General features: G+C 35.8%; 1 protein-coding gene across 1 annotated transcript; it reads right to left on the bottom strand.

Annotated features, from left to right (window-relative positions):
* Nucleotides 1-327: 327 nt before the first annotated feature.
* Nucleotides 328-10,176, bottom strand: LOC109044570 (synaptophysin-like protein 2). The gene is made up of 6 exons (XM_019062375.2): nucleotides 10,022-10,176; nucleotides 8,972-9,046; nucleotides 6,309-6,415; nucleotides 4,594-4,798; nucleotides 2,797-2,976; nucleotides 328-869 (listed from the first exon to the last, which is right to left on the bottom strand). The coding sequence occupies exons 1-6, from the start codon at nucleotides 10,031-10,033 to the stop codon at nucleotides 747-749; spliced, it is 702 nt and encodes a 233-aa protein (XP_018917920.1). The 5' UTR covers nucleotides 10,034-10,176; the 3' UTR covers nucleotides 328-746.
* Nucleotides 10,177-10,594: the final 418 nt, after the last annotated feature.

The raw sequence follows: 10,594 nt of genomic DNA, 5'->3' as shown, positions 1-10,594 counted from the left end.
ATTGCCACAACATCTTGGACAATATCATTGAAAATCTTGTTGGATTATAAATGAAGGGACGGAATGTTTAGTCACAGACACTATTACAATAAAAGGCAAGGTTATTTTCTTTGGTAAAATGTATGGGAGAGTAAAACGAATTACTTGAAATCAAAATTTTTGCTGCTACCAAATGTTGACCAGCAAGTGTGCAACTCATTTCCATAGAAACTTATAGAATTTCTATGATTGAAAGTACAAAATCTACACTCGAAAGTGAATTTTGCTGTGAGTTCTGTAAAATCCTGAAGTACAGATTCTCTCTTCTTGTAGTATTGCAGGAGACGGATGGATAATTAAAGAAAGATGTGTAGCTTAATAATCCATGAAAAATTCAAAAATCGAATTGTAAAGCTATAAAGAAACATTCACCAACTACATCTTGTTAATTTTAATTACATCACAAACGTAGATGTGCGATTCGTGATTGACTTAAAACTAGTGAAGTACCTAATTTTAATGGTAAAAAATTAGGCCTATGCTTTTCGGGGTGCGACGCAAACAACATGAGATCAATTAATTAAAGTTTGCCTCAATGCTGCAAAATACTTGCACCAGAGTGGTATAAAATCAAGCAAGAAAACTGGAGACTTAGTAAACATACATGGCCTGGCCAGTATGAATAGTGCATTAAAAATGGTTAAAAAATTAGAAAATAAAAGCACAATAGATACATGATTTGGAATGATAAGTTGTTAAATTATGGATTAGATGTGAAGGGCAGGACCGCCTCTCATGCTAACAGCAGTGCCTTGCCCAAACCAAGGTGTTTCTTTGAAGAGAAACCACTGATTGGATGTCCAGAGAATCACGTTGATCAGACCTAATGCCTGCAAGTATACAAACAAATATTTTAGTCATTCGTTGAAACAAACGAAAATTAATGCAAGTTGAAAGCTGAAGAATTTAAACGTCTTCTGCTAGGATAATCAAGCAGTGGAACCCAATTAATTTAAGTTTCGAAAAAAGTAAGGGATAAATAATCAAAGTAAAAAGTAAACAATTTAAAGTAAAAGTTTGTAAAAAATTTCTCTAGAATTCTGTGAAGATTTTTTTAATCAGCACATTATGGAGGACGGCATATCCTTTTCAGTAAAACCTGAAAATAAGTGCGGTATTTTACAGTGATTCCACAAACTTAAGGTGATTTTAAGCTCAAGTGACGTGGTCGAACTAGCATGCGATATGTTGCATTGATTAGGTCAAAAATCTCGGCAGATTTTGAATTTTTAGCAAAAAAAAGGATGATAGCCTCTACGCATGAGCCTAAAGAATCATTTTAAACCCAAAAACTGGTAAAATTCAGAGAAATGAAAGCAGACTAGTGTTTGGAACAAAACCTTGCATTCGATACAGAAATCGATAGCTGAATCGAATGCGAGCTTTTTTTCCAAATACTATTCTGCTTTCATTTCTCTAAATTTTTGCCGACTTTTGAGTTTATAATGATTCTTTAGGCTCATGCGCAGGGGCTATCTTCCTTTTTCTTGCTAAAAATTCAAAATTTGCCGAGATTTTTGACCTAATCGATGCGATATATCGCATGCCAGTTCGACCACGTCACTTGAGCTTGACGAATCACCTCAAGAGAAAAAAAAATGGTCCCAAAGAGCTTGATGCAAAAACGGCTTATATCGCCCTCCCTCTGGAATTTCTTCAAACTTTGTCTATTGATTACTCATACTTAAGCGCTTCTTTCCCTAAATTTTCAGACCCCCAAAGAATTTTGGGGGGCGCTAGGGAGGGGTGGAGGTCGAAACCTGTGAACCTCAATATCTCTCGAACGAAGAAAGATATCAAGGACCGGTTTGGACGAAAAATCGCCTAAAGTTGCATACTTTAAGATTCTTGAGGTCAAAATCCCAAAATCACATTTTTGAGTTAACATATGTGCTTTTCTTCAGTTTTTGAGTCCAGAGAATTTCTTTTAAACAAAGAATACACAAAGATCTCAATTTTTGATTTGAACCAAGACCAGTTTTTTAAATCGTTTGTCTTTTTCCACATCCAACGAGTGGTCCATTAAGCTGAGGAACCAAACAGTTCCGGAGTTATGAGCAATTGAAGTTTTTGCTCAACGCGCTTCAACCTATTTTCGCGCGCCAAAAAGCCGGATAATAAGTTTACAGGGTTCCTGAGAGTCTCTGAGTTCAGAAATTACAGGTACTTCCAAAAAATTCTCTTTCTTAAAAGTACAGCTCCGTAGCGCTACTTTAGAGGCCCACCGAGCGCTGAGCGGCCGCTCAGTGGGCGTGTACGGAGCTGTAATTTTAGGAAAGTGAATTTTTTGGAAGTACCTGTAATTTCTGAACTCAGCAACCCTCAAGAACCCCTAAAAACTTTTTTTGGACTAGAGTACCCCTCTATATACTTTTTTATTACACTAAAAAGCAAAAAGATCCAGAGCAATTTTGCACCAACCCCTTTTGAGTTGGTGAAGCAACAAATTTATGTTTATATTTTGATGGTTAAATGCAAAAAGTATACATTTCAATTGCAGCTTTAAAAAATCCCAATTATATTTCTTTTTTTTCCTTCAAGAAAAACTATTCCAAATGTTTCCTTGCAGTTTTGAATGATTTTTAGAGTGAGTGAAGAAAATTTCAGTATAAACTGTTGTTTAGTTTTCCTTCAAGAAAATAAACCGCAAGCGGAGAGTGAAAACATGGTGATCAGAGATACAAATTTTTCAATTTAGCCATAGATCTGTTGAATTCTTCTCCTTCCAATGTACCTCAAAAGAATTGAATTACTTACAATCGAGAGATTCAATCCGAAATAGGGGCTTGTTGTTGCTCTCAAACAATGAAGTTCAATTTTACATTCTTCCACCACACGATCCGGATCTGTTGCTTCTTTTATTCCAGAGACGGCTCTTGCCCAAATGACAAAATGGAAAATCCAGAGACCACTTACAATCAATGATGCCAGGAAGTCCTGCAACATTAAAAGTAAATGAAGAAAACTGATAGGTTTATACAGAGTCCAGGCATTGTGTCAAAAAGCGTCAAACTTACTTTAAATGTGAGACATGTTTCCAGTGTTACTTCTGCACTCAAAAATGAAAAAAGGAAATTCAGTGGAGGACTCACCTCACACAAATGAGGCACTGGATGCGAAAAGGGCACTTCTCGATTGCAGTGTTTCAGAATCTCCGTTGCTAATTAATCCCTTTGAGGAGAATTTAATGGGTGATTTATCCAGAATTCTTTCCACAGAGACTTGTACGATCATAGGGAATATTCAGTAAAATTTTTAATGAAATGGATGCAATCACTTTCCTTACAATGAATGAAATATTAGAGGAGACTGTAACACTACAACCGAGAAGTGCCCTTTTCGCATCCGGTGCCCCTCAAATGTACCAACAATAAATGGGGTTTTAAGATAAAACAGGTGGTTTCATTGGAAAATAATATGACACCATCAATCTGAGAGCAAACCTGCTGTCTTTCTTGGAATTTTATTTCTAGGTACTCTGACCTTTTTTATTAATATATTAGAGACAAAGGGAAATTCTTGCAAGTTTCTCAAAGAATAGGCCAAAACTTAGTGCATTCTGCAGCCGAGAATGGGAAAGATCAAAACTTTTGACAGCTTTTTCTGAATTTCATATTTTACACAGCAAACTTCAAATCATTATAATTCTGGTTTGGAGGTTCTATGCCAAAATCTCATCTAAATCCTGTATGTTTTCAGTGATATCGATATTTAGATTTTGAATTTTTTGCCGGAAATGTTCATTTTCCTAAAGACAGTTGCAAATTGATGGTAAATTTACTAAACCGGCTACATTTCTCTATTTACAACATTTCAAATCTTCTGAAACAATTTACTTCTTTAAAGAGGACTTCATAATTATTTTACACCAAATTATGTTTGATTTTTCTTTGTTCCTTCAGGAATATTTTTAGAAAGTTTTGCTTACGAATTTTGAGCAGTATTCACTGGAAAAAAAATTAGCTGAAATTTTCAGCTACCGCAATTAAGATGTAAGATTTGGTAGTTTCACCATTAATGTATTTTTGAGACACACATTCACTTCCAGCAGAGCCAATTCAAGGTGTCTACTAAAACAGGCTGGCCAAAAATCAGTACTTTTACAGTACTTTTTCAGTACCTCCATTTGACAAAATTCGAAAAATTTCAAAAATTTGAATTTCTCTCTGAAATTGCGACAAAAATGAAAAACTTGAGACCTTCTGACGGAATTTCCACACCTTTTCAGTACTTCCGAACGGTCCTTAAAAAATCAGTACTATTTTCGGACTTTCCATAAATTCTAGATTTGTAGATACCATGCAATTGCTTTAAAAGTGTCTCACTCAGACAATAGTTATGCACACTTAAGGTCATCACTAATACTTCATCCACAGAAGAGGAATCTGATTAACGTTTGAAACTGCAGTTAAAATCATCCTTTTAAAATTCATTCATTGAAAATATCTTCATCCAAGGTTGCATTAGAATGATGGATAAACAGAGACTTTCTAGACAGTGGTGATTGGAAAGAAATATTTATGTTGAAATTTTAACAGAGCATGGACTACTTACGTAGATAGGCCACTTCACATTACTTTCATAATGAGGAGTCAACTTGACGTAAATGTAAATAATGATTATGCAGTACAGGAATGACATCCAACAAGACACAACGAACAACTCGCTTTCGAGTGAAAAATCGCCGGCAAGATCGATAAATGTTGTATCCTTGCTGGAGACACACGGTTTCTCAAGCTTGTATTTCACATCCGAGAGCCTGAACAAAAAAACAGAAATCAGTCAGTTAGTCGATCCACAAGACTTTTATGTTTTTAGGTGGCAAAACAAAGGGACAAAACAATAAAAATTTATAAAAGAAAAGACGGCTCATTTTCTTGTTTCAGCTTAATACAATGACAAAAAGGATGGTGGATCGATGCAAAAGTAAAAAAAAATGGACGCCAAAGTCACTGAGAGGTCTTCTACTTGGGAGCCTTTTGGCATCTATGGTATCAGCAACTCAATTGCTGAAAATTTGCGAGGTCTTTCTACTGCCTTATTTTCTCAAATGCCATCCTTAGTTTGTTTCGTATTTTACTAGTATTAGCATATTTAAATTTCACAAGTGAAACTGGACTAAGCTGCAATCAGGCGCATTTATGCAAAGGAAATGTTACTGCTACAGCCATTTTAAAAAAAGCATTGCTCTGTCATGAATATGTCTAACAAAGCAACTTTCATATCAAGAGGAGCTATTACAGGCCAGGAAAATCTTTGAACTGCTCAATTGGAGCCAGAAGCGGGCAGAAAAGCTGGTATTATTAGTATTAATCATATGCTGTTCTTTCTTTTATCCTGTCATTTTCTTCTATTGATATTTTTCATAGGAGGGGTATTATAAATTAAGAATCTAAGGGGTTAGTTTCAAAATCTGTTCAGCAACAGGAATGAGCGCGGATTTGTTGCAGGTTGTAAAAACTGAGGCTGTCCAGTTATAGGTCATCCCATTAAGCATGCTCATTAACAGCTGAGAGTGAACTTTTTTTTAAGCGTGATAAAAAAATCAACTGATAAATAAACATAGTTGTTAAGGAACTTCCATGAGTAAGAGATGGCAAAGAAAATCCTGCTTTCCCGAGAAAAGGAAGGACGTGGAGGGAGGGAGACTTAACTGATTATACAAGGATAATTTGGAGAAAAAAGCATGTGTGCTGTGACTTTGAAGATGGCTGACAGGAAATGATAAATGCAAAACAGCTAAGGCCATTCATAAAATATGTGCTAAAAATTAGATTCTTTGACCATCCCTTCCCCCTTTCCTTAATTGCTGAAGTCTGCACCCCCTAAAAAAAATAAGTGGCGCTTTGTTCGCCCTCCCCCCTCCTTTCAAATTAGCGTTTTGAGATTAATTTTAAACGAAAAAAACTGCCACCTCATGTTGATCTTTCATTTTAGATTTCGAAAAATAGGTGCTGCATGTCCATTTGAGCATTCAGTAAGGCAGCCCTGCGACGCACCCAAAATGGAGGCTCAAACACCCCTTATCCCTTGGAGCTTTACAATTTTTATGAACGGCTCTTGGACGACGATATAAACTATAAGAAACTTGAAAAAAGACAGTCAGGTAGGAGTGAGGTTAAAGGGATTTCCTTCTCAGAATCACAGCTATTAACAGTAGACATAAATGCATGCATCTAAAATTTTCGCCAGCCAGAAGCATGAGGATTAGCAAATCGGTGCGACTGTTACATGAAAATAAGCAATCAGAAATTATAACTACAACTTACGCAAACGGATAGTCAAAAACTAAATGCGCGCTCATGTCCTTACAATAATTGATATCAACAAAACCTTCATAACCTCTAATAGCAGCATATGCGAAAACTGAAAAACTCTACGAAAACAGAGATTTATTCCAAAATAAAAATAATAATAATAGGAAATTACAATAATACGAATATTTAATAACATTAAAAACTTATTAGTCTGAGCGGTAAAGACAGCAAGAGTATAACTTATGGAAGGTCGACAATTTTAAATTTTTGAGTTCCTACATTTGGCTTGTACTTCCACTTGAGGAAGACATGGAATGCACATAGAAAATATTAAGAATTTTAGTATCGAGAAATGAGCCCAAAATTAAAATATTTCAATGGAGGCTGTGATCTAAAAGATCCTTGGCACATTTTCATGCCAAAGAAAAAAAGAGGAAAAAAATAGTTACTGCCAAGTGCCCCCCCCCCCCCCCCTTAAAAAATTGTTCGGCTTTTACAATCGTACGGTCTCCTGACCCGCACATAAAAATTGTAAAATGAGACTGTAAGATCCATCCAAAGTGAGGACTCAGGTGCAGAAAGTGTACTTCTCAGTTCAGTGTTTCAAAATTTCTTTTAGCATTTTCCCTCTTAACAGGATAAAAAAATTATGATTTAATTGAATTTTCTTCATAAATCAATAATATCTTGAGCACAAATCTGAAGTTCAAGGTTTCTATACCTCCTTCATTTTCCAATTCCCCGACTCCAAAAATTCCAAAATTCTTGACCCTCCCTGTCATTTTTATCTTATCACGCTTGATGAAATTTTTTTTATAATAACTTTGCTATAGTAAGTTCGGCTGACATATTCAAATTCTGTTGGCCCTTTGACCCACTTCAAAGCGGATAAAAGAAATGAGAGCATTAGTCCGAAGAAGTATTCATTGCTGAATTCCAACATGAGTGCCATATAAACAAATGGACCTAATGCATATTACAACATAGGAAATATAAAAAGAGTAGATAAAATAGTTAACTGATAGCATTCAGATATGCTCTGTTCCTCACTCAGACTAACAAATGATGAAGCATCATAACAGTAAACTAAAATGAGATAACTACCTAATAAAGCATGACAAAAAAAAAAAAAAAAAAACCATAAGAATAAAAAAGACCAGAGGAAGCATTTACCTCTTGATTCATCAGAAAATGGTTGGTTGGTGAATCCAATCAGGAATCTATTTCCTCTCAGATTCGTTTTTCTCATGTAAATTGGAAAGCAAGCTATGTTGCATAGTACTTTAATTCAAACCTTATCCGGAGGCATATTCAATTTTAATGACTTAGGCTATTTTGACTTATGCTAACTAATATACAACAGGGCTTTTGCCCAGTTGTAAAAAGCTTTAAATTCATAAGTGATAAACAATAAATAATGTAATTGAAATCATTTTTTTCAATCTAAAAGATAGCAATCATAAACGATATTATCCAAATGGATTGCATTTCGCATAAAGGAACCAGAAGCATTGCAATGTTGCTAAGATTGTGCGACTTCATACTCTGCAGTAAAACTATTGAAATCCTGAAAAAGTATGAAATTCACATGGTAATTTTTGTCTTAAATTTACAGTTTTTAGCCAGTAAAATAGAAACTGTTTATGGATGGTCAGGTTTTTTGTCTAAAACAAAAAAGGTTGCACAATCTTAGCAACATTGCAATACTCCTGGTTCCTTTTTGCAAAATGCAATCCAAATAATCTCTGGCACGATATGATATGATAGCTCTTAACCGACACCATCTGACGTGATTATGAAAACATTTAGGGTTCCGATGGGCAAAGTTGGTGGAGTGAAAAAAAGAATAAATTTATTTACACTAAAGCGGGAGCAAGACAAAGCAAGAGGTTAACAGAAAGTCTTACGGTACAGATAATAAAGGAATAAGTACAGCCAGAGGCTTGCAAAATTTTCAACCTGGTTTGGAGCATAACAAACCGGACAGAGAAAAGCAGACTAACGAGATTAGAGAGTTCAAGTCAGATGACCGGGGAATTTTAAGGAGGGGGAGTCCATAATCCAAAATTTCTCAAGGTGGGGGTCCATGATCCATATCAGTATGCACGACTAAGATACCGTTAATTACTTCAGCAAATCAGAGTGGAAGATAGGAGGGTCTTTGACACAGTAATCTCTTGATATAACCTGGCTACAATGTAACATTCAAGGATGGAGGGGCACAGGCGGATCCAGCAAAGTGGCAACACTGTTTTTCTCCATTTAAACCTGTGGAAATGTATCGATTCTTGGAGGGGTCAGGTGCCCCGACAAGAATCGATTATTTAGCATGGGTTTAAATGGAAGGAATCCATTGTTGCCAAATTGCTGGATCCGCCCTTGTGGAGGGGAGGGAGGAAAAGTGTTATATATAATTCAAAAATAGCCTCTCCGTAGATCATATTATTGTCAATTGGAACAACTGACAAAAAAAGACATCACTGCCCATTTTGACAAGCCTAATTCAAAATTTAGAGAGCAGAGGAACCTATAGATATGATATTTGTAGACATAAAGTAGAATGGAATAAAAAATTGTATTACTTATGGAAATATATTTATACATCAATATCACAACTCTATTCTATTCGACTCCATATCAACCATGAATTAGTTTCTATTCTATTGAGTACATACCAACTGAAGGAATCTCATGAATCCACGAGGCTCCAAAAAGACAGACAGATCCAGTGGATGTTGAGTTAACGTGTCCTGCAAAAAGGAAAAGATTGTATTAAGAAAATTAAACTCCTCATGCACACACCACGCAATACACTGTGTATTGATTATTGAATAATTAAAATAAGTGACCAAAGCTCCTGATTCTGACTAATCGTAAAAGTGTTGATCTCTATTTTTTTCGAAATTTTAGCCATTGAAATTGGTTGCTTTTCTTTAGGATCATGGAAAATTACATCACAACGATCAAGTTGTTGTCTTCCCTGCAAGTACCATCAATTTCAAAATTCCAGCGCCAAAAAAAGGGGTTGATCAGACAAATGTGATTTACTCTACCTAAAAATAGGAGTTGATAAGGCTGAGGCTCTCCCATGAGGAAAGAGACAGCACCCACTTAAAGTTGGTTCCTAACGTACCAGGTACGCTAACGAAGAAGTCATTGGTTTGGAAAATGCATCATCCACAGCAGAGAAGATAGCTAAGGTACTTGCAATATGCGAAATATGATTTGCAATTGGTGCTGATAATACTTGCATTTTGCGGATGAAATAAGAGCAAATTGTATCCATTCCTGACGATGGGGCACCAATCCTCAGGCCCCGCCTCAATCAGTAGAATGAGCGAATGAAATTGTCTGTACTTTTTTCAGCAGGGAACACTCTATCAATGATCTATAAAAGGTAAATTTAGAAAGGAAACAACCAGAGACATTCATTCGTACACGCAGTGGCGTTTTATTAGTTTGTTGTTACAGATTCTGCCGATGTTTGCACGGCACTCAAATTCACTATCAGTACCCAGAGATGGAAACTGATCGACTTACAAATATGCATGCTTGGTGTCTTTTATCCTGAATGTGAAATTGGACTTGAGTAACTTGAACAAATGAGGATTATTCAAGAAAGCAGGTGGGTGAAAATAACCTATCAAACTCCTCCACAGTGAAAGTCCCCTAGAAAACTATGACAGTGGAGATGATTGAATTTGAAAAAATAGGACCAAACTTACGAGAATTCCCATGATCTTTCACACGAATAATTATTTGGTACAACACGTAACACGAAAAAAAGCAACAACTGAAAAGGAAAGTGCAAATCAAGGGTGGAGAGAACTTGGGCCTTTTCCTTATGCCTTCCTTATCGCTTTAGTAAGATTCCGGAAATCGAATTTCATTGAGAATCAAAACAAATATTTCCGGAATAAATTGCTGTTGTTGGTCCACAGACAATTACCCCCAAAAATTCACTTCTGTATTAATTTTGTTTAGTTATACCGACAGATTCTAGAATCTAAATTATTATTTTTTCCATTTCATTAGATTAATTTAATTTTAAATAAAGAGATTTTCTGACCGAAACCGACACATTCCGCAACTCCGGATCAACCATAAATTCGGCAATAGGGCAGCGACACTGGCAACACAGTGAGGTCATAGAGAAAAAAAAGGAGGTGTTTGCATCTTGAGGATTTGTACCCACCTACGTCATCACTGTAAACAAGACGCTCGTTGAGGGTTATGTTGCCGCTGTAAAAACGGACCATAATGTCCGATTTTTTTACTTAAATCAACTCTTTATATAA

Source organism: Bemisia tabaci, chromosome 8 (assembly GCF_918797505.1).
Source record: "Bemisia tabaci chromosome 8, PGI_BMITA_v3".
NCBI classification, from domain to species: Eukaryota; Metazoa; Arthropoda; class Insecta; order Hemiptera; family Aleyrodidae; genus Bemisia; species Bemisia tabaci.
Note: the sequence above shows the minus strand (reverse complement) of the source record. Positions and strands in the feature narration are given on the sequence as shown.